This window comes from Falco biarmicus, chromosome Z, assembly GCF_023638135.1.
Source record: "Falco biarmicus isolate bFalBia1 chromosome Z, bFalBia1.pri, whole genome shotgun sequence".
NCBI lineage: Eukaryota > Metazoa > Chordata > Aves > Falconiformes > Falconidae > Falco > Falco biarmicus.
Window position 1 is genome coordinate 18,442,191 of NC_079311.1, and position 25,294 is coordinate 18,467,484.

Below are 25,294 nucleotides of genomic sequence, written 5' to 3' on the forward strand. Positions count from 1 at the left end.
TTCTATTCTTTGTCATCACCACTTAACAAGCAGCAGTAGAACCTAGCTCTGTAATTCAAATCCACATACAAAATTGCTGTATGTAGACCAGAAGCACAGTCCAGTGGCTACAGCACAGTCAGCAGTAACTATATATCACTACAAAGTTGCTGGTTTTCTGTGGACCTTCACCTGATGATATTACATGCTAGACTCTGCAGCATTTTGAGCCCAAATTTACTTACACAAACTGTCTCCAGTCATTAACTGGAGAATCAGAAATACAGAGTCTTAAATGGGTGGGAAGTATAGCCAGAGAAGCGTTCAGTCTTATCCAGAAATGCGTTGCTGGGTGGGAAGTTAAGAAAAGCTTAAACTTCAAAAGCCTAATTTCATGGTCACGATCCATGCACAAGCTTTGCAGAGGTATGCTCCTTTAAGCACTTAAGTCCAATTTTTTTGCATGAAAAAGATTAGAAATCCCTGCTCAGTGCCCACCTAAGGGTGTAAGCACCTACAGTCAAAGCCAGCATGGGTTCATGAAGGGAAAGTCATGCTTTACTAACAATATCCTTTTATATATAGACTAGGGGACAAGAGGCTGGAATGCAGTCCTGCAGAAACAGGTTTGGTGGTTTTGATTGATTACGGTAAGCTCAAGACGAGTCAGCAATGGGCCCTGGTGGCCAGAAGGGCCAACCATATAAAAGTATTAGAATGTGTCCAAGGGCGGGCAACAAAGATGGTGAAAAGACTACAGGGCATGCCTGATGAGGAGCAGCTGAAGGTGCTTGGTTTGTTCAGCTTTGAGAAGAGGAGATCTCACTGCCATCTAAAACTTCCTCATGATGAGGAGTGGAGAGGGAAGTGTTGACCTCTCTCTCAGGTGTCTGGTGATCAGACACGAGGGAATGCCTGACACTTCCTACTGGCCAAGTGAGGTTGTTCATTGCCCTCAGCCTCCTGCTTTAGGCTAAATCCTACTCTGTGAAGATAGCCTTAAGCACAAACCAGCATCACTGCATACAAAAGCAAGATGAAATCTTCACTTTTACATTACCAACAGATATTGAATCACTACAACTCACGTTACAAAATTACCACACAGTTCAGACTGAGTGACCATGTGTGTTCAAGAAAGAGGTAGCTGAAATGATGTCACTCATGCTGCAGGTGTTTTATCAGCAGAAATTTATGAGGGCCTTAAAACAGCCTGATTCCAGCTAGTTACTCTTGAGTTCAAACCTCCCTGAGGTTTACTATGTTTTCTCTACTAGATTTAAAGGATATTTAAATTAGTGGCTTTGCTCTAGGCAGGTGGATCTACTCTGGACACAATGCCAGGTTAATGACATAATTTATTTTTTATCATGGATCACATACATGTGTCTTTAGTTACGCAGGCAATCCCAATAATTTTAATTAACTTAAATGAGATAAACTGGGAAGGATTTGTCCCTGCATTAATGTTTATGGAATAGATACAATTAAGTAATGAAAAAGTATTAGGAGTGTTCAGCATCCTACTGTCATGACCACAGAGACAGAAGATCTGATACAAAATAGGCTGATAATTGCAGTCACCGTCAATCAACATCTCAAGTCCCTAGCATCAGTACTAACTGCCTTCACAGACTGGGATGAATAAGTGAGTATGCGATCCTAACTATGTCCCCAAAACAAGCCAGTTTGAAAGCAAACAGGATAGTGTTCATGCCACTTTACAAACTGCATTGTGTTCCTGCAGTTCTTGAAGAACAACACATTCCCCAAGGCTCGGTTCAGCATCACCCATTAGCACTTATTATTCAAAGAATTAAAATAGATGGAGAAAATAACCAGAAAAATGTAGGGCCTGTATTTTTGAAAGTCAAGTAAAGCACTGGGACTCCCAGCTTTGAGGAAATAACTGCTGTTGAAAAGTCTTATAGCTATGTATTATCTGACAGTATTCTAAGACATTATGTACTGGAAAACTGTCTGGGCTGGCTGCATAAAATGCTATGGAACCAGACTGTAAAATATGTTTGATATTAAATATCACTATAGAAAAGAACAGGTATTCTAAATAAAATACTTTCACTTTTAAAATACTATGTCTAGTACTTTCCTGTTTGCAGTATATTCTTGCCAAATATGAAAATACATTGCTTATTTCATGTGGTTGAACTGCTCATCCATACTCTTGATTGTTTTCTGCAATACATGGAGACCTATCACCATGACTAATGACCAGCTATTCTTTGGAAAGCAATATTGCTGACATAGTTACCTGTATCAACGTTACACTTGGGAGGGGTCCGGTGGTAAAAATACTAGTGAAATTGAAAAAAACTTCAGAGACATAGATGAGGTTAAATATCTGCACCTTCAAGGATCAGACCGTACACGCTTCTAATGCCAGAGACATGCTGACACTTATCTCTCTCCCTTAACTCTTCCAGTTAAGTCAGACTGTCCATTGTAAATCACAAAGAGGCTTAAGAATTTAATGTCTTCCCATGTGTGATGTACTGTCGTTTCCGGCTACTAAACCAGCCAGGCTAGTCACCTGATATCCTCCACTTTTCATGGCCATTCTGATTCCTGTAGACAACCTGATCCTTCCTCCTCCACTAACTTTCTGTAATTTCATCCCATGTCCTTTTGTCTGCACCTCCTAACATCACCATTCATTTTCTCAGTCAGTATGCTCTGTACAGTAGTAGTCTGGAACATGAAAAATCACCTTTTCTTACTCATCTAATGAGAGAGAAGACGTGGTATGGTATTGTATTATTCTACTATATAATTGATTCTTTCTTCCAGCAGAGCTTGCAGGTAAGGTACACAGTATTGGTTGGCTGGGTGGTTAAGAAGACATTAAGAAAAATGTTTCCAAACCTTCAAAATGTTTCAATTCTGAAATAAGCTAGTGCTTAGATAAATCACATGAGTAGAGTATTGATCCTGCTTGTTCACTAAAGGTAGGGGGGGGGGAAAGCAATGAGCCATTACATTTTATGTCAATAATACATATAATCTTTCTGAAGTTCTGGAGAATGTGAGAAGCAGACTTGTTGAATGTCTTTGGGTGAAAATAAGAGAGAAAAGAAAATGAGGTGTTACAAGGATCTACTGTATCTACTGGATACTAGATCATCATAAGCAGGAAGGTGGTAAGGCTCATTCTTTTCACCAATTTACAAAAGTATTTTGTTAAGGGTTAGGACTGACTACCTCTATATCTGCTAAAAAACAAGTTTAAAAGCAAGATGTGCACAGTGCTGAAAGTATTATTTTAGGAAAAAGCTGATGAACTTATTCTGGGCATGTTCTGCTCCTTCTAATTCTAATAGGAAAGAACTTCCAAGGGCAGAAATGTAATTAGGATGAAATATTTACAAAGGAATAGATTTCATCATTCCAAAGAATACATGGCATGAGCATAACTGAGTAAGAATAACAAGTATCAGTACAACAAACTTCAGTAAAGGAGGACAGATAAGCAAAGACATGGAGACTGAAGCATTTACTCCTTTTCCTGCTTTACTTTTCAGCAAAAATCCCCACTCTGATCTGTGATCAGAAATTTAACAAATCCAAGGCATGTGTCAACCGTGACAGAAGGAAGAGCTAGAAATATTTAGGTAATGTAGATGCTTTCAAATTCTCTAAAGGAATTCATCCCTGACTGCTAAAGGAGCTAGCCAAAGCTATTTCTAGTCACTGTGGAGTATCTTGGAGAACACTGGAGGAAGTATGAGCCCCAAGAGCTCTAGAAAAGGACAAGCATATCACCTGCCTTTAAGATGAGCCAAAGGGAGGACCTAACAAAAGACGGACCTGCCAGCACAATTTGCAGAATGGGAATGACACTAAAACAAGTGATGAAACAATCAATTTCACAGGCATTCAAAGGATGATGAAGTAACTTTAAAAAAAAAAGGCCAAAGCAAGTTTCCCAAGAATAAACTACATTAAATCTGACAAACTTCCTTTCTTGACAGGATAAATGGCTTACTTTTTATTGGGAAACATTAAGCATGATACCCTTTGACTTCTGTAAAGTCTTTTGACTAACCTTCTCAGAAACAAATGAAAGTGAGCTAAAACCTGCTGAAAAGCTGCAGCTGAAAAGTACTGATCAAAGGTCTACTGGGGAAGAGATCTGAAGAAAGGAGTCTGTCTCAGGAGAACAGCAATGAACAGACATCTGCAGAAAGGAGACCTCAGCTCCAGAGGCCCAGTAAAAGCTGTGTCCTTTTAGCATGTACAGGATAAAAAGAAACGTCCCATGATGAAGCCTAAATTCCTTTGTCTCACCTGTGATCAGGGACAGGGATGGCATAACATCAAGAAAAGCCTCACCATTACATTCCTCTGAGTCTAGGTTCTGGCATACAGTTCCAGTGAGCACAAACTCAAATTCTACCTTATAACCCTCCCAACTGCTTGATGAATGAAACCAAACAGCAAATGACTTCCCAGTTTGAATAGCTTAATGTGAGGCTGGTTTAGTGATACAACAGTCCAGGTGCTCCCTTCTTTCATAACCAAGCCCAATTCAGTGAAAATAATTCATGAGGCAGACAGCAATACCTGGTCCCCTAACTACAAGTTCCCATGTGCAAATAACCTAGTTAGCTGTCACCAAAAATAACACCTTTCAGCCTGAGCACTACAGTTAGCTGTGGCGTGGAGGCAAAGACAACTCTGTCCCAGGAATGAATTATGGCTGTGAGAGGCGTACACTGGACAACAAGATGACCACATGCCAAGTGCACCAAAGATGCTCTGTGATCACCTCTGCAGGGAGCTGTCACTTTCCAAAGCTGCCTGCAACAGATGGTAAACTAATAACCCAAAATAGTGGCACACAAAAAAACTGAAACACAGAAGCGTGAAATGAAGAATGATGTTTTGGCAGGTAAGTGCAGTAATAACTATCAGGGAATAAGGTAATATTTAAGTCTAGACCACACATTAACAGCAGTCAGGGAGTGAGTGTCACTGGTGTCTTAAACTTCACTTTCTAGCTAAATGGGAATGAGCCCACTTCTATCTCCAGTATCTACAAAATCACTTGAGACTTTCCACAGAACAAGTCATTGTTCCAGAAAGGCACAATGATTTCTTTGCTGTTGTTATTTAAGGGGAAAATCTTGCAGTTAATTTCATTCTTCAGTGCGAGCTTCTCTGTCAGACGTACATCTCCTCCTGCTTAGACTTGCAAGAAGTGCTGGTATAGACTCATTATGAATGGAAGTTTTTATGGGCTTTTGAATATCTTTTAAAAATACCACTGAAAAAGTTTTCAACGTGTCTTCAAGTGTTAGAACTCTGTTTACAGGCAGTCTCATGCTGCTAAAATACTATTTCAGCCTGGAAAATCCCTGCAGGTATTAACAAGCTTTCTTCCTCCTTTATAGCCAGCAGTAGTAGGAACAAACAAAAAAAATCAGACTAATTTAGACTGGACACCCAGATTTAAAGTGACAGCAAACTGAGGAGCGACCAGAGTCTACCATGCATTTCTGAGATTGTCTCTCTAATTTTTCTTGAAAGAATCATTTCAAGGTTTGACATAACCAACCACTTTATAATCCCGATGATGTGATGTTTGCCCTTTTATTGGAGGGGCTTTGATGAAAAAAGTAAGCTTTCTCCTTCATCTTCCTTCTGTCCACAAGGACCTGTGCTGCTGACTCAGTGCAATTCTACCCAGTATCTGTTTTTCTCCGTGTCACCAGCTAGAAAAAAAAGAGCTCAAACATTCATAGTTAAAGCTGCTGGCAAATGCTTTTTTGCCCTCCCTTCGCAGTACAGCTGGATTGTTGATTTGAATGACTGTGCTGAGGAGAGCAATCCATCTCTCCCCAGATTCCACCCCATGGTTCTCAAAGCCAGTTGCCCAAGCTAGCAGTCTGAGATATCCAGCCAACAAAAAGCAGATGCATGTGCTTGGAGAGAAGAATGAATCTGGTAAAGAAAAAAACTTCACTTACAAGAGGCCTGAGGATCACTGGAGGTATGAGGAGAAATCGTACTTAAAAATTAGGAAAAGAAAATCAATACATAATGTGCCTGAGGTAACATGTAACAAAGCCTTGAAGAGGATCTAAACAATCAGATCAGCCATAGTAGCCTGTGTCAGGGCGGGGGCTGGCCCTTAATCAGACCTATTTCAGAAGCAATCCCTCCAGGATAGGTTTATCTATTGATCTCTAAGGGTGGTTTTATTTCTCCTTTCAGCTGGTCAAAATGATATCACTTCTTTCCACTTCTGATGAATGACTGTCAACATGACTACAGAAAAAAGATCATTGTAACTTACTAAAAGACCGGAGATCAACAGGTGGCTTTGCTCTCAATGGGAATACAGAAAACTTTCATTCTTGTGTTTTTTTAAGTTAGATAAGTAAGAAAGGTGAGAGAAATGACTCCACCATGTCCACGAGATAACCCATGAGTGTTGTAGTAATATTTTCATAGTGGATTTCAGTTATCTGGTTTTAGTTTGATTATGAGCCTGCAATCAAGTTCTTCTGCATACCACAGTGGCCATACAAAACCTACACCATGGCCACACTCAGGAATTTTGAGAAATTAGAAAAAAGCAGCTCTTTTTTTTGAAAGGGATCATTACAGATGGAAATTACAAGATCTGAACTAGCAAATTCATGCTTAGACAACTCCCACCCCCACTAAAACAAAGGGGAGACAGATCTGAAAAAGACTGGAATAGCAAGCTCTTAGAGCTTTTTTAATTGTATTGCTTCTAAGCTGTATCTCTGTAAATAAACCAGTTTATTAAGTTTGCAGGCATGGGAGAAGGTTTGAGATACACAGCCTCCTGATCTATAATATAATGATGAAAATCATTACAGTCCTGAAGCCAGCCCAATTTTATTTGTCCCAGAGGCTAGGCTCAAGGCCAGCTCTTGCACTAGAAAGCACTCGATAACCTTTCTTCCACTGGCAGGTGGTATGCAGTTGCTAATCATTTAGAACTTTCCTGATTTAAGTACTTTCATTTACCTCTCAAGCTTTCCTAGTAAGCAATAATTTTAGATGCCTCTGTGTGTTGGGGAATAAGCAAAAATAGAAGGTCCTTCAAAAAAGTAAAACAGGCATTCACAGTAGTTAAAATGAGACGTAGAAAGTCCAAATGTCAAGGAAAATTAATTCTTTTGTAGCTTGTCACGGCAGAAGAAAACTTTCTGCTGCTTTGCATCTTAAAACACAAGTTTCCTTTAAAGTCTGCTGCATTTCCTCTACTGACGTAAAAAAAGCTCAGTGCACATTCTGGGACCTTTCTACTATGCCTGGGATGAGCTTAAACATATCCAGCTGCTCTTTATTAGTTTACTTCAGGGGATCTTTCACAGCTGGGTTAAACCAGATTTACATATGTTTGGCTGAATATGCATGAATTCAGGGCTCCAGAGAAGTTGTTGTAGCCTGCAAAGTGATTCTCTCATCTTCACAGTTCCCATTGCCTGCATGGAGCTCCTCTGATGGCACAGAACAAATGCTGGGTGTTTCTTTGTTTCTTTTTTTTTTTCTTCCCCTGCTGTGGGCATTATGTATTCTGGGCAGCCCAGTGCCTTTCTGGAAGCAGTTTTTATGAACAGTGTCAAGGAAAGAGAAGCTGTCACTGAGAAATTCTGTGGCTTTTCCTCTGCTTTTTTACAGCCTGTTTTGAACTATGGCCTTTGCGCACAACAGGGAAAACCGAAGTTTGCTGAGTATCAACATAAGCAGATCTGCTTAGCCGGCTGAAGCTCAAAGCAGCCTTATGGAAGAACTGGGGTTAAATTTCAAACACTGCATATGACCTAAAAGAAAAAATTGTTTCTTCATCAGCTCTGATCTTTAAAGACACAAAAATGGAAATGCTAGTTTTGAGCTACTAGTGCAACTGACCACATCACAGCTGAACTAACAAAGGAGCCATCTGTTAAATATCCATGACATTTAAATAGTACGACTGTACCCTATATATCCTATTCCTTGAGATCCCTGGAAATGATTATTTAACTGTTGAACAACTATGTGACCAAGCCAAGGATGTTTACTTGTGCACAAAGAATGTATTTCTTAGTGATAGTGTTTCTGCACACAGCTGGGTTGCTGGTGCACATTAGGAACATGGCTGGAGCCCATGTTAGGTCTGCTCTTACATAGAGGAAGGCTAAAAACTCTTCTTTAATTAAAACACCAGCACCATATATTCTGTGACAGAAAGCAAACACAGTGGATTAACTCTTCATTTCTACACTCATGAACACTGCAGGTGTAGTCAAAAGACCTGGATTTAAGAATTAAAACATGCCCCCAGTGATCAGTAAAGACAAGACTGCTTTTTCTAGAAATATTTGCAGGGCTGGTGCTGTAGGCAACAAACAGCTTATACACATCTCATGTTAGGTTTATCATTTCCCTCTGTATTGCAGTCCCATACCATCAACTGCCTTTGAATACATTAAGTGACTGAGGAATTGCAATGAGTTTGAAACACTGGCCATAACAGTCAGCAAGACTAATTTTACTGCCGGTTCTTTTTCTGTACCTCATTACTCTTCCAGTATAAATACCAGAAGCCGCCTTTCCACTCAGCTACATTCATTTGAATCCACAGTATCTCCAGTAAAGCAAGCATACTTACTCCAGCCACAACCTGAGCGTTTCCCTGATGGACTTCTTGTCCTGATGTGGCTATGATTTCTCTCTCACTTACTTCATTTTTTATCTTCAGTGATGGCTTCTTTCATGCATTTTTTTCTGACTGTCAGATTTATAGTTCTCTGCATTTTCTTACCTAACTTTTTTTATCACCTCCCCACCTTGCAGGCACTGCATGTACACTTGTGCTTTGATGCACTGGTATTTCCTATCTGTGCAATTAACATGCTCAGTGATTACTATGGCCAGTCTGTTTCCCTGGGTAAGGTGAAACTGTAGCTTCATCTCAGAGGATATACTCTGACAAGCATGTACCTGTCCCAGCTCCAAGAAAGCTGCCCTGGGGCCAGCAGCAATCTAACCACAGCAGTATGTGCAAACCAGTGTCTTCTCCAACATACATTCAAAGCCCATCCAGACATCCTCTTTGACTGTCCAGTGGCAGGCCAGGCAAATGTACCTGTGTATTTGCTTTATCGCACGTCTCACAAACAGCATGTTTCTGGAATACAGCAACTCCCCCAGCCTTCCACTCATTTCTGGTACTGGACCAAACCCCAAGTTTCCGGATTTTTCTGTAGTGTTTGTTCAGTTTCTGCTCAGGCTCTTTCTTTAAGCCAGTATTTTGCACTGCTGCAGATAAACCAGGCAGCTTGCACAGCTAGTTAATCAACATGAAAGTAGCTGTTGTGACAAGGAACATGACTGGCTTTTTTGTATCTGTAGACTAGTTCTCAAGATATGTTTACTGATCTAGAGATTTACAAACTTCCATGTGAGAGGTTAAAGCCTCATTTTTTCCTAGCATTGGGACCCTAACAAATTTTATCACAATCTCTTTTCTCTCAGTGATATAAATTTATTCTCTCTCCTCCTTTCTAAACACAGTGTAGGTGAGACCCAACCTTTCAGGGAAGCACAGCTGATGTTATCAAGTCATCTTGCCATGAGCAAGCAGAGATAAACTGTATTGTCTCTCCAGGTCTTGATGCTGGGTATACGAAAGTAGCTGCTGGTTTGATATTAGTAATTTAGTTCAATGATTAAGGACTGCACACTGAGATACACAAATCCCCCTGGGTATGGAAAATTAATTGGTCTTACTGGACGAGTGCCTCAGGGCACTGTCTGTAGTTTGGTCACATTTAAACAAAAAGTATATAAAGTGCTGCAGGACTGTAAGACCTCTTTAAGACACTGAATAGAGACTAGTGTTTTGTAGAGATAAAGCTGAACGCTATCTGCAAAAAAAGCAGTGCTCTTTATGTTCTTTATTATGAGCTGTGATTGCCCCAACCTCTGGGCAGGCTCTGTGGTGAATGGAAGAGGTTCAGTGGGGAGAGCAGACAGAAGGGACAGAGGGCACTCCTGCTCTGTGCCCTCCTTTGAGAGCCCCTGATTGGGACTCATTCAGTCACGAATACACACAGAGAATTGTTGAACAGTTTGATGGGAGCTATAAGCTGGTGGCAGGAATTAAATTTCTCCAGTGCTGACCACAGGCTCAAAGAAACTAGCAACGGCCTTTTCTGCACCACACGACAAGACCACTTCTGTTAGCTTCTTTAAAAACAAGCAGCACTGTTTACTCAGCGTTATGGCTTCTGTCTCACTCACCCTGCTTGCTTCCAAACAGGAACTCATTGTAGTTTTATGATTTCAAGAATAAGGAAACACCTGGAAAATATGTGCTTCTCAAAAGACTTGGAATTATTTTAATGAAAGCTTCAGTGTGCTGCTGTTCAGGAGGTGTTTCTGTGAACAGTTATATTCCCTGTCTGTGCTGGTACTGTTTGTGTTTAGTAATTGCAGATCTTTCAGGCTCTCCAAAACCCCCACTCCGTTTCTTTCTACAAGAACATGATAGAGAATAACAGTAGCTTTGTAGGGCTTCAAAAATGTGCCTGCTCCCCAACCCCCCCCCCCCCCCCCCTTTTTTTTTTAACAGCTGTTCTTTTATATTCTGTAGCAATTGTGGGTAAGATGGGATTGAGCATGAACAAGATGGCGTATTATTGACAGCATGCAGCTGGTGTTATTTTCCAATTAAAAAAAATTCTTGTTGGGCATATGAAAGAACTGTCTAGTTTATGTCCAGTTGTGACAATGCTATCAAGCTGTACCTTCATCTGAGATTTTATTTCATAGTAGATAGCAATCTTCGGCTGCTGGTGGGAGAACTAGAGTTTAATATCCAGGGCTAACCACTTTGATAGACATGGGAGGCTGGAACTGCTCTGGAGGCTATCCACTGGGACTCACTGTTTCAGAGTATTACAGGTATTCTTCCCAGCCAATATCAAGTTGGTGACGAATGTGCTGCTAGCCATTTCCAAATGTTTGCTGTATTGTACAGCTCTGCCAGAAATGTCTCTTAATGCTTCGTGATCAACTTCTCTACAAACTGCCCTAAGCTCTTCTAATGCCAATGGAGCTGTTAAAATCTACTTCAGCAGGGACTCTTGACTTATGCTGCTCTGCTGGGGCATGGAAAGCTGTCAAGACTATCAGCTGGTGGCTAACGTGCTTATCAGTCACAGCACCAATGCTCAATGTACACACAGTTGTCTGTGTATTTAGTTGCCTAACTGTGACAAGTGTCTTCCGGGCATGAGGGACTGAGATTTTTCAAAAACTTATAGCTTGGCCAGTGAAGCTCTTTCTTCCCTCACAGGGATGTCAGGATGCACATTTTTGACATAATGGTAAAATTGGACTATCTGCTTCAAAACTCAATATAATGCCCTTAAGACTCTTTTTTTTTTTTTTTTTTTTTTTTTAACATGAGAACAACAACATTATTTTTCCCTATCCTCTTTCTCAGCTACAGAAAATCTTGGAACACGTGATTAAAATCTAGCAAAAGTCATAGCAACAGTAATTGGACACCAGAGACTATAGTGTCTCACTAAATGACTATTAAAGAGCTTGAAGTAACACCTGCCTAAACACCTGACTAAACTAAGGCTATTCATAGGAACAACTACTTCCCAAACATGATGGCATTTGTTATCTGTATTTAATGTTCAATGAAATTAACATGGCAAAATCTAAATTATGCCCTCTCCAGGTTTTTCTGTTTTTAATTAACTGCATGCTGTTAATCAGTAAGCAAAAAGCCATCCTGATATAAAGAATTAAGCTTGCCTTTTTTACAGTCTTAAAGAAAACAAAGAAAAAAAGGAAAAGAGACAGTCAGGATCCTTCCTACATATTGAAGGGGATGTTGATACCATTTGCTAAAATGTTATCTATATAAGAAGAATGTAGATGGTGTTTTGTACAGAGGCATGTAATTAAACAGTTCACAGTCCACAGATCATATTAAAAGTGCTCTGAACCAGGACTGCCAATGTTTAGGTTGTTGTAAAATTACTACAGGACATCTCGCGTATTAATTAATACAATTATTGAAACTAGGCACATCCTATATGAGAAAAATGAATTATTCAAATATCTTTAACAGCATATTGACATTTTAATTGTACACTGGCATTAACACCAAAAGGCACTTTAAGAGTCTTCCAGCTACTAGGCTTTCTGCTCTTAAATCCCTTCAGATTTCAAAGCAGTTTCAGAAATCTCTTATTTAAAAGGGCTAGGTTGCCCTCCCAATTCAGCATCTTTGTACAGCACCACATCTCCCTATACTCAATATAAATGCCAAAAAAAAGAAACTGGGTGTTACTTAACATCCTGTCCACCAATTAGACTTTGCTATTTCCAGACAGAGTAGTAGCCCTGTGGGGCCAGCATACCCTACAGGGAATTCCTAGTTCTTGATAAATATGTCAGTGCTACATGGGTCAAACAAGAGCACGAGGCAGCCTGTGCTCCTCCACCGAGCTGTCCTCACCGGGTGACTGTGGATGAATGCAGCTGGGAATCTAGTCCATCACACAATAGCTCTAATGCCCTGAACGCTCAGCAGCTGCTTTGACAAATTAGATGTGGCCTCTTCTATTGAAAAAGCAGACCAAGGTCCTGGGGCAATGACAGTTTTTCCCTGGTTTAGTAAGACAAGCTTCTATTGCTCATTGCAGCCTGGAAATGGATAGCCTGGCTTTAAATCTATGCAGGTGGACAATTACAGGTCAAGGATACCTGCTGTTTCCTGCAGCCATGTTTGACATTTGATGAGCTCTATTTTAAACTTAACCCTTCTTGTATTTGTAGGATCCACTACTTTTCTGAGGACAGAAAAGCTCTGTTGATAGTTTTCATAACCAGGGGTTGCACATGGACACAACCTCTTCTATTAGTAATGATTATTTTTTTTTGGCTATTAAATGGCAAATGGCTCTTGGTTCTAATCATGTTACTCACATTTCCATTTCTGCTAGTTAAAGCCGAAATCCATACTGTTAGTGAAACATAGAAACATTTTGATTTCTGAAAATTTTAAGTTAGTGCCAGGGCTGAAGTATAGGCATATCTTTAGGTGTGGCATAGGCAGCTGGTATATGTTAGAATATACCCCCTCCATTATTTTGATTTCCTCATCCTTACCCATCTTTTGCAGTGAAAACTGCTCTTCCTCTTAACTTTTCAGAAGGTTACTAAAGAAAATCTGTGACTAAATGAGCTGAGGCTTTTTTACATAAGGTTTGAAATGAAGACTTAGTCACAGAGAATACACACTAAATCACTGCACTGTATTCCATTACAATCCCCACGTTTGATTAAAATTAGTTTAAGGATGTGGCTCTGCCCAGGGACTTGGTTTCTGTCATCTTTTCTGCATGCCTTGTCTCCTCTCTGTCTCTTTGCTCTTGTTCTCATAGAAGCTTACAAAAACATAATGAAAACAAGTTGAATAAAGTCTGATGTCAGAAACATCCTTCCAGCATTCTTCTTTCATCAGTTTTATATATAATTTCCATTTTATTAATTAGCACCTAGTTTTCTACTGCCAGTGTTTGAACTTGAGGATGCAATCTGAGATGATTAGCTGTCTCTAGGCCTGCAAGTAGACAGCTTGTACACACAAGACAGAACGGAAGAAAAATCAGTGTCATTCCTCTGGACAAGTCTGATGTGTCCCTTTAATCCTGACTGCACAGCCCGCAGGTGCATGTCACAGGATACCAGCAACACTGGCATGGTGAGGTTATTAATATTCTGCCATGTTTGCTAGTTACTAGCCTAGTCTGGTGACACAGGTATCTGGCTATTAAAAACTGCTGAGAAATTTGGTCCCATTTAACTGCTAACAATGACTTTCTGGTATTCATCTGATACAGAGCTAAAATAGTGCTTCACAGCAAGTATGCCATGATTAGTGTCTGAGACATTCAGTTGCTGGACAAGTTGCTCATTAGAGCCACTCTAAACAAATACAGGGTTGGTTGGTTGTTTAAAAAAAATATTTTTTTTTTTAGTATTTCACTCAAGTAGCTAGTATATGTGACAAATGTAAATAAGCACACACACCCCACCCCATGATATTTACAGTAAGCTGATGCTAATTTACCTAAGAACATTTTAGAAAAAAATCTGTAGGGCTTTGTTTAGCATACACTCATCCAACCAACCTCTGCTTAACTCCTAATGGGAAAAGTAAGTAAATTTTAATCTAGACGTGTTAGCTATAAAAGTTTAAATGGACTAAGTCCCATATAATCTTGTCTTGTGTAGGTGAAATCCCTTTGTGAAGCATTACAGATCCAAGTAACCACACCTCTCATATCAAATCTCAGCCAAATGCCACACAATCATAGACAGAGTCAGGGTAAATGCCCTGCTGTCTTTCTCACAACACTCATTTACTAGATAGTAGGCAAAAGTCTTGAAAGTATAGTAAGTGAATGATCTGGTCCAATTGGATCTTCATTGTTCCTCAACACTTGAAATCGTTAGTGAACTGTGAAGTACTTGCAATCTGCTTTACATTTGTGTGTATAACAATTTGAGACAGGAAAGAATAGAAATGTTTGTGTAGCTTCCTCCCAGGTACATGTTTGGAATTTACATCTCTGCCCAAACCCTATCCAGGCAGAACTGACTATTGTACAATTACTTCTCCCATTAGCCTAACACTTTTTTTAGGATCAGCCAGTTCCTTCTGACAGTGCCAGGATGATGATACAGATCAAATACAGAGTATTTGCTTCACCTTGAAAGTTCAAGCCCTCTCCCTTAGACCTGCAAACACTAATTCAAAAGATAAGTTCTGACAAATTTTGTTCCACTCTATATATCCTCTTCTGAATTATTACATAATGCCAGCAAGATAGTAACAACTTCTCCCGGCTTCCTCAGATAAAAAACACTTTGAATCTTTTAGATCCTCGCACATATTAGCATATAGCAATATTTTTGTGTGAAAACCTACTCTGCAAATGTACTTCCTGGTGCAAAACTGAGCCCTCCCATGCTGAACACCAGTTGTTTAATTTATGCAAAAAAGAGTCTGAATGTTTTCTTTGCCAGATTTTTTTCCTCTCATTTCATGTCTACTTGTAAAGTATCTTGTTAAATCAGCACTTTACATTCTTTATCACAACTGTACCTGAAGTTTCATACAATTCTGTCTCACTGCAGCACAACCTGCCTGAACACTCGCAGACTCTCCGGAGACTAGCATTGTCAGCATTTGGCAAACCTTTCAAGTAGCGATAATCAGAAAAATTTAGTAGCACTGCCACTTATGTACAATATGAAATATCTTCTAGAGTCAGGTTTTGAAATGAACAACCCTTGGACTCCTCAATAGTACAGCCTTCTCCAAATAGAGGAGTTGGCTGTTGCTAATGATGTCTAATTCTGTACCAAAGGCAGGGCTGCAGTTATTAATAATAATATAGATTCTACAATCTATAAATAATAGGTGCTACCACATACTGTATCTACAGGAATATTCTTGACACCCAAATACACCAGCAATTCTTAACTCTGTAAACTGTGTCCATCACATCCCACTTCTTTTTACCATCAGCTTTTTACCATCGTTACATGGATATTGACAAAAGGCTTGTTAAGGAAAGGAGATACCGCGTCACAATCTTCACTTAATGAGTGTTGAGACAAGTAAGAACACAAACATCAAGCCTGCTAACAGCAACACTACACTTTTGTCATTCCGTGCTCAGCTCAGCCACATCCACCTGAATGCTGTGGAGAAGCTGCAGCAGAACCATGAAACTTTAAGCTGGATTTGCAACCAATTTATCAAAACTGTGATTAAAAGGCAGGCTCCAGGCATTTAGGGAGCGAGTGAGAAAACAGAGCAGTGGGCTGCATTTGCGCTAATGAATCCAGGACTTTAAAAGCATGAGGCATTTCTGAAGGGAGGCAGGAAGGACAGGAGGCAGTAGAGAAGGGCAGCAGGGTAATGAGGTGCAGGGCCAAGGGCCAGGGCCAGCTGCTCCTGAAGAAAAACACTGTTTTCTTCACATATGCCTCTCTACCAGTGGTGTCTCCTTGCCCTTTCGTTAGTAGGATGACTACAGAGACACAGCGCTACAGCACTACTGGGGTGTAGAGGGTAAAGCCTTGGAGCGCTCCACAGGAGGAACTTCATGACTGCAGAGGGAGGAAGACCAAGTACAATGGCAGCAGGGGGGAAGGTTAGACGGCAAGGTTAGGGAAACTGTTTCAACAAAGGTGAGAAACACACAATTAAATTAACACTAAAACACAGCAAGAAAGGAAACAAAACGTAAACATACTCTAGAACATCGTTTTGTTTGTTTGGGTTTTGGGTTTTTTTTGGTTTGCTTTTTTTTTTTTTTTTTTTCCCTGGAGAGGATATGGAGGAGAAGAGGAAAGGGGTGCAGTTTGCCCAATCAGAGCTGGCTTTTTTGTTCCTCAGTAGGAACAACAGATTCCTTAATGGCCAAAATGAAAATGCCAGTGGGATGGCAACGCATAGTTCCCACTCTATGGGTTGCACTACACATTTTCATCTTGGCAAGAAATGTGATGTAGCTCAGAAACAACAATCCCAGAGTATATTTAGCTACTAAAGCTGTGGCACACAAATGTCACATTCCCATGAGTCAACCCTTTTAAAGAACCCCCTCTTCACGCCCCCACAGATATTCCCCAAGATGCCTGCACTGAATTAAAAGTGAAGCATATGGATGGATGTGACATCATCAAAGCACCCGTGTTACAGAAAAGAAAGCAGCAAGTGGATTCTGTACAGTTAGTACAATCAGTAAGAAGCCATTTGTGAGCACAGGAAAAGAAAGAAAACACTGTCCAAAGGATTAGACACAACCAATGAAGAACACAAAGCACCTTGCAAAACAAAGAGAAAATGTTAAAAAAAAAAAAGAGTATTTTTTCATTGTGAATGTGTGAAAGTAAAAGAAATCACAGCAAAAGTGAAAACAAAACCTTGATAAAAGGATAGTACACGTAATATTTTCTGATTTAATTTTGTGTAAGAACTCTTTCCTTTGCCCTTTTAAAACAACAAATCAATATTAATTTTGGAGACAACTGGCTCTGACTGGGCAAGGCAAGGAGTAACAACACACAAGTAGATGGTAATGGTAAACAACCATGCGGTCACCTCTGCCGCCATTGTTTTGATTGCATGTAGACTGCTTCCAGCTTTGTCAATATTCATAATTACGCACCAAAGAATACATGATATTTAAATGACTCTGTCAAGTGCTAATAAGACTCTTTGGTAACCTCACTCCCTGGGGAGGGAACTATAGAATGTAAGCCACCTCATCAGTCGGTGAATTGAAGTGAAAATTATTATAAACCAACAGCTATACATTTATTAATATTTTCACTGCATGCTCTTCTGAAAGCTGCCACTGGCATACAAGATGCTTTTAAGAGCTAGCTTTCCATCTATTAAGCATTGCTTCACAAAACATTTGTGAAGTAGGGACCCACACATAACAAATAGTGCCATTAAAATGCATATACCTCTCTGCATTCCTCCAGGTACATAAAGGGCCAGATCTTCCACTATCAGTGGTTTCTGACACTGCTCCTCTGTCTGACGCCAGCAGAAGAGCTGGGTTCAAGAGTCTCTTCCTTCCTTACTTCCTCATCAAATCTGCTTAATGATATCCCCTCCTCTCAGGGTGGAGGGGAGAAAGATGCCACTTACTCTCAGAAGCAGGAACACTGGATTTTCTAAGAAATGTCCTCTCACCTGAAGCATTTTGAATACCAGGTGTTACTAACAGACTAGACAGAAAAAGAAAAAAGCCTTATTTTTTGACTGTCAGTATTACCACTGATTTACTCCTGAGAGGAAACATGAGTGCTAGGCAAATCACATGCCATGTTTAGAAGGGCATGCAGGTTTATCTGCCTTGCCTCCTCTACATAAGTGATACCCAGAAATCACTTTTTCTGAATTGCCCTTCTACAGCAGAAAAGCAAGGGCTGAGGAACTAAAAAAATGAGGATGATATCTCAAACTGAGCTTAAATAGGAATTAGGAATCTGAGTTTTCACCTTCAGCACCCTCAGTTCCTTGCACCCTAAGTTCAGGGTTTGAGTTCGAGTATTGCAGCTGCCTGAAATTCCTCCTCTGCCAAGGCTCAGCAGCCCACAGGTCTGCAGGGTGCAGAGGAACCCCATGCTTAACTCACATGTAAGCCTGATCAGGCTCTAGAAATTCACCTTTTATGCTTTAGATTTCCAGTTATTTTCCCCGAATGTCTACAGGATCAAGCCCTGAAAAAAAAATGTTCAAACAGGGGCCAATTCTAAAACCCAGTTGAAGAAAGAGGAGAAAATGGCAGTTTTTCCTTTTTTATAGGAAAAGCTGATTGCTGGGAGGTGGGAGACAAGTCTGCATCCTCTGCCTGAGGGAATTCAATCTCCATATTCCATTTCCTGCCATCAAGCCTAAAAGCCAAGGCTACTAGATTAATATTTGCCATGGCATCTCAGGAAATTTTACTGCATCTCCTGCCTAATTTGACCAGCCTCCTCAGCTGGAAAAGTGCTTCAGGCTTTGTCTCTGCTGGGCCAGCCAGGTGACGCCCACTGCCTTCATGGCTAGAAACCGTGAAGGCTCTTAGAGGTCAATCCCAGGCAGTTCAGTGAGAAATCCAGTATATCCCAGGGCTGTGGGAGGCACTGTGTATCTGGGGTTGTTGTGAGTAACAGGCACCAAATTCAGTCTGGGTCCAGACTGCTGCCAGCTGTTTGTGCAGCTCTGCTGAAGACTGTTCTGTGATGTTAACGTGCTCATCACCCCTTGCTGAAAGTTGAAAGTCTCCATGGCCAATGCAGAGAATTCAAGATTCACTGGGTCAGATGGAGGGGAAGGAATACGATTTATTAACCTACTAGTTTGGGCAGACACTGCAAAGCAGCAGGTCTGGCATGCCAGTAGCTTCTCAGGAACAGCTGATGCTTTTGTCTAATGAGTTTTTCATGTAAAATGCATGAACAATAGAGACTGGAATCCACATTTCAATTAATATTTTAAGTGTTTTATATCAAGTATTCATAGCAGAAAGGACTGAAGCTCATGTGTGTTCCTGCCCCTGGTGAGTCCCCTAACCACTCAGCGAGTTTTGCCCATACCCATTGTCCTTCTGGCCCACTGACTACTTAATTAGTCCACAAAGAGTGAAACATCTTCAACAGAGAAGAGATTGAAAGAAGTGATCTAAGAACACCCTGGAGAAGAATAACAAGGACTCAGATCTCTCTAGACAGTGGAGCTATTTGAACCTAAGTCCCCTATTTACAAAGGAACCATTTTAACCTCTTTGAGACACAGACTGAAAGGAGCTGGAAGAACAATGGAGGGCCAAGATGGAATGAGAGGGCACCCCCATCCTTACATATGAGAAAAGCTTCTCCTCTAAGCATGTTCAAGTGGCAAATTTAGGCAATTCTCTGCCTAATTCTCTGTATGTATAGCAAAGGAGGACTGAAGGCCAAGGGACAGGGCTGTCATTTTTATTAAACCCAAGCGTGCTTCAGCACAGGGCTGAACCCTGTGAAATGACACCTAAGTCCCAACCTTCTGGTGCTTTAGAAATGCAACACAGAATCTCTCCCCATGAGCAGACATCTCCTTATCTTTTAGAATACGCTAATGACCTCCTCAGCCCCCACTCTCAAAGGTATTTGATGCTCAGGTCTCACTGGAGACAGCAGGGCTTAGGCCCAGCGGCCAGGACTACCATCAGTTTTACTTCAGTAGTTAAACTAGAGCACACCTTCAGTACCTCCGTCAGTTGTCATGAGACAGAAATAACATGAAATTAGTTGAGATCTGATGTGCTGCCCTGGGAATTCAGACAAAAGGGTAGTATAAAAGTGCACCCTTCAGAACAATGGGAAGCCATGGATCCTCCTCTGCCAGAAAACACGGTAGATCAAGTTTAAAGAGAGCTAAATCCCCACGGCTTCCTTCCTTCCCATACACATGCACAACACACTCTGCACAGGCATACACTTCTGTTTGTTTTGTGTGGTTTCCTCAGGCAGTGAATTATCTAGGACTGACTCTGAGATTGGCTGTTTAGTTTCAGGCTTTACGATAAGCTTTTAATTATAGCACAGGAGTTTCATTACATGTTACTCCGAGCCAGCTGGAAGCAGTTACACTTTAGTCCTCCCCCCCTCCCCTCCTCACCACAGGACGTCATTTCCAAGGCCTTACCCTTCTTGTCTTGATGGTTATGGGATGAAACTGCCACATATGGATCTGTATTTTCAGATGAACCGAGCGGATCCTTCCAATCCAGCATGCGTCCCCTAGCATCATAACCCTGTCGAGCGCGAGAGTCAGAAGTGGTGGTGCTTGGGATTAGGGAACTGGAGTGTCCTGTTTACATTATAAATACAGGTAGGGAAGACAAGTCTCATTAGTCACTTACCACACGACCTCCCCATGCTCAGGAACACACGCACTGCTTTGCTTCCGTGATGGGCAAACATCTTGTCTTAGGCTTAGCAATGTTTCAAAAGTCCTTCAAAGCATGGCCCCAAGGAAACAGGGGATTTGAATCTTCCTGATCAGGGTGTTAAGAGTTGCACACACACCTCAGGCTCCCGCTGAGCTGGCGGTTGTGTGCTGTTACTCAGCAGAGTTAAATGTGTTGTAAGAGGCTGAGCACACTTCATCTGAGTCAAGCATCCTTTGGCTGGATTCAGTACACATGCCTGACCAACACTGAAGTGTCGGTCCATGCTGTCTGGTACTGCTTAGTTAAAAAGCATTTAAAAAACCAGATTAAAATGGAACAACTTCTAATATGGCTGAAACTGAAGGGGAATGACAGATGAGCTACAAAACGGTGACATCAGTGGCTCTCTGCCTCGTGCCCCCGGGGGAATGAAGGCCTGCTCAGCACTGGTGTGCTCGAACTGCAGCAACACCCTACACATGAGAAATGTGCAGGGCCCATCAGCTGCTGAAGCCTGCACACACCTTCACCATTGGTCCTGTCTGAGCTGAGGGTCCAAAATGGCTCTGAGATAAGCATGAAACTGAACATGGTTTCTGCTCAGAGTGGCAGTGAAGACAACGCCTTACTACATGGATCTGCCCAAGGACCTGTGACTCCAGCAGCTGCTGGAGAGGTCTTGCCATGGCTTTTTTCCATTACAACTACTCTAGACATTGTTACTGTTGTCCTGAGTAAGGCTGACGAGCTCCTCACCTATCAAATACACCCCAGCAAGCAACATGTTCACAGGACATGCCGTGCTGAAAATACCACACCATTTCAACAGCAGTGTGGCTGTGGCTGAGAGGTGTTTGTAGACTCATACATACATTCTTTGCAGCTAGATCCTGGGAAGTATATCAGCACCCAAAATGCTTGTAGTCTACCATCTCTGACAGATGGCAAGTGGCTCAGGCTACGCCATCACTGCTGGGGAGAGGGCACCAAAACACCATCCACACCAGAACATTCTGAACTCAAACCTGTACAAGTCTCTGAAAGTTCCCTTTTGGCATGTGCACCAAAATGAATTATTTTCAGCAGGACTCAAGGTGCTCTAGGCCTGGTTAATTTGATGTGGAGTAACCATATTTCCCCTTGCTTACTCTCCTGGAAGAGCCTGTCAAAAGAGGGTTTTTTGAAACATGCTCAAACACAAACTAGTAGAATCAGATTATTCAGACAGAATGGCAGATAACACTTTCTTTTCAGATAATGCTGGACCGACTGACAGCAGCCCTCCTTTCTCCTGCCTCCTTTTTTAAAAGCCCAGAAAATGAATTTTCCTTCTTTAGATGTGAGTCTCCCTTGGAGAGGAGTCCAATCACCAGGCTACACTGCTTTAGCATGGACCCTCTCCCCACTCCTTGCCTTGATGTTGTTTCACTGCTCAGAAAAAAATATTGAGACTCACTGGGGCAGAGACAGAGAAACACAAGCAGCACAAATTTAAAGCCTCATGGACAGAGAAGGCACAAGAGACAGGCAGGTAAAGACTGTGCTCGTGTAGTTCATTTTAAACAGTCACTGGATAAGCACAAAGCTTTCAGAAGCTGCATATGAACAAGGCTGCTTTAAATGGCTTCTAAAGAGATGGCTTTAGCTCTCAGAAGTGCAGAGAGAGCTGATGAACCTAGGTCCCCAATTCCACTCCAGCAATCAAAAATCTAAATGTTGGCCACCAATGCTCCCAAGCTTTTTGATTCACCCATGCGTTTTGCTTTATCTAGCCCCTTCACCAGCTTCATGGGGTAGAACTACTGATAAAGTCAGCAAAATAGCTGTAACTTCTATTAAGATGCTTCTGTGACTTAAAGAACTGCTGAATATTAATGGTCTTGGAGGAAGAAAATGTCTGTGCTCCTCTGTATATTTTTGAGGAGCCCTTTTGATTTACTGCATAGGACTATATATGGCAGTACTTTGGATTGTGTTTTGCATGGGAGAGGGACACAACTAACTCCTGTAACTGGTACACTTAGCAGGGGAAATTGGTCAGATTTACCGTATTCTCACCAGGAAGCCAACCTTCAGCTACTGCAGCTAATCATTAATGCAATTTAGCTCTGGACCTCAGGCTAATGACTTATACTGACAAGGGCACTGGATTGTTTTTTACCTCTCATGATAGGAAGTGTAGTTTCTCCCCACTGCCTGTCTTTAACATGGCAAATTAGAGGCTGTATTTTGTTGAAGACAGAGCTTTTAATGTCGGTCAAATAGAAAAGAGAAGCCAAACATTATCCACTTCTAAAAGGTTTCCATAAGCCACAGAATGGCTGGGAGCATTGGTAACACAGTTAGATGGATGATGGACTCTGACCCGAAAGTGCTGCCTACTGCACAGCAATCCAGCAGCAGGGCTGCTTGTTTCCAAAAGGACAGGTAGAGGTCCAGCAACTGAAAACACATGACCTCTTGAAGCAAGAATTATGCTGGAGTGTGAAAGTGTTCACCCCTACACCATTTTACGCTTGTCAACTCCTGTGCTCATCTCCAAGAAATAAGAGAAACAATGGGACAGAGAACAGGCCATAAAATGGAAATTATGAGATTTCTATCTTCTTTTCTCTAAGGACTAAACCACAGTGCCAGCATTCATGGGGTTCCAGTCTACAAGTTAATACTCCAGTCAGCAACCACGATAATGTGTACAATACTTGGTCAGCCTACAAATAGTGATGCACTCAACATAAGAAAGCAATTAGTCATAGCTTGATAAGGAGGTAAAAGAGAAGAAAAACTTGCCAAGTAGCAATCATATTTTATGCCTGTGTTTGATATGCATTTATATGCCCACATCTCTGTCCAGACACTTGCACTTTAAGTGTGCTTAAAGGGGGAATTCTAAGGAAAAGCTGTAAGTATGGTTAAAGAAAAACTTTTCTTAATACAGTAATCTAGAGGAAATATATGCCTAAGGGACACATTTTCCGAAAGAAGAAAAAAAAAAAAAAAAAAAGATTTCCTGAACCATATGCTGCAAATACATAGAGAACTTCTTCGTAATGGAAAGCTAAGGCTTTGTGAAGATATTAATGTGTACCAGATGGTCATTAGGTAGAGAAGTGTTTCACACAAATGTAAGAAATCAGTCTATTCGCTTTGTTACTAATGTGTTAGTCTAGGACACACTGAGAAACAACCTTCCACACGTAATCGAGATAAACTTTCTTCCAGCTGATTTTGAGGAAGCAATGCAGGAGCAAATTAGATCTTAATAGCTTGTCCCACTTGTGTCAGAGCTGTATTCTGCAAACACTTACTACTGGGCAGCGGCTGCTCCCGTAAGCAGTATCATTGTGTCCTGTAACTGCCTCAATAGCCAGTCCCACTGGGTGAATTTCGTCTCTGAGCAGAGTGGCACTACAAATGTATAAGCTAGTTAAGCTTCCCTCATAAACAGAGAAAAGACTGAAGTGGTAGGCAATCCAGTCCTGGCCCTCTCACACACAGCCATTATTAAACCTTTACGATGTGCTGTACAGTTTGCAACGTGTACGTAGTAGACCTTTTTTTTTCCCCATTACACCATTTTTACCGTACTGACTGTGTAAATAGGCTTTGCTGCAATTTAAACAGGCTTTAGCATATCTGACATGTGGCCAATACCTCTATGTTAGTATCAGTTAATACCTAAACATCTAAAAAACAATTCTGCCTTTGTTTTAAAACAAACCATCTGAAATTCAGACACAGTGCTTTCCAAACTTCTTTGTTTAGAGCAAACATGTAAAAATCAAAATAGACAGATTTTTTAAAAAACTGTTTCAGGTGCTTCCATATTTGCAAAAACTTTTCATTTGGAGTGCTGTAATCAAGTAATGGAGAGTAAAAGCACTTAGTGTCTACAGGCACAGATAATGATTCAGAAGGGCTGCACTTCTGTAACTATAGCTCATTCTGAAGTGCACTTGTAAAATATAAGGAGTTCTTTTTCAGGTTTAAAACAAAGACAGGTATTCAATACGTATTTGATAGTCGCTCTAATATGCACAGGTCATTAGGATCTAAGAGGTTAAGCTATCTGCACACTAGCCTATTAATAGCTATAGCAACCTAATTAGACAATTAGAGGGAAAGGCTAAATCAATACTACAGAGGGAGAAAGGACTATGGCTAGGGGATAAAATAAGGGCCCAATTCACTAAGAATTGATGTTTCCAAAGGTAATTGAAGCTGCTAACAATTTTGCAGAGGAATCTAGCCTCATCTCCTTGTTTTAATATGTATCCCTTGCATCATTTCTCTCTGACCTTCTGCAGCCAGACCTTCAGACTGCTACCTTCTCCGTGGGTGTCAAAAGGGATGAACTTGAAAGTGCACTTTGTACTTGTTTACAACTCATCATGTGAGACTGCCCCAGAAAAGGGAGCCCACCTGCCAAATTCAGGAGGCTGATGCCAAGAACACAGACATTAAGGACTTGGTTCTCCTTTCATTCACACTGCTGCAGACTGGCAGTAAGTCTGCTGAAGTGAGGTGATTTATAGCGTAGTAAATCACGGGAATCAGGCCTTAAGACTTCTTTTGCAACTGGAGTTTCAGATGCCTTTGGATATATGTAGCCCACGATCCAAAAGCACCCTGATCACTCACTTGGTTGGTATTCCGGTATATTGCTGCATTCTGAGGTTTAATCTATTATGAAGTATCATTTGCTTATACATTTAACTGTACCCAATAACATTAAAATGTACCATTTATAAAATTCTCATTTTCTAAAAAAAAATTACTCAGAGCAGTCACTACCC

At 41.0% G+C, this 25,294-nt stretch overlaps 1 protein-coding gene across 7 annotated transcripts in view; it reads right to left on the minus strand.

Moving 5' to 3' along the window:
• SEMA6A (semaphorin 6A) overlaps window positions 1–25,294 on the minus strand; it is a 126,447-nt gene that overhangs the window by 18,634 nt on the left and 82,519 nt on the right. For 5 of the 7 annotated variants that reach the window (XM_056324704.1, XM_056324697.1, XM_056324701.1 and 2 more), the window contains one exon: window positions 20,252–20,416. The exons of the other annotated variants lie outside the window; for them this stretch is intronic. In XM_056324704.1, coding sequence (XP_056180679.1) covers window positions 20,252–20,416 — 165 coding nt within the window. The remainder of the gene's footprint in view (window positions 1–20,251; window positions 20,417–25,294) is intronic. 7 annotated transcript variants of the gene reach the window in all.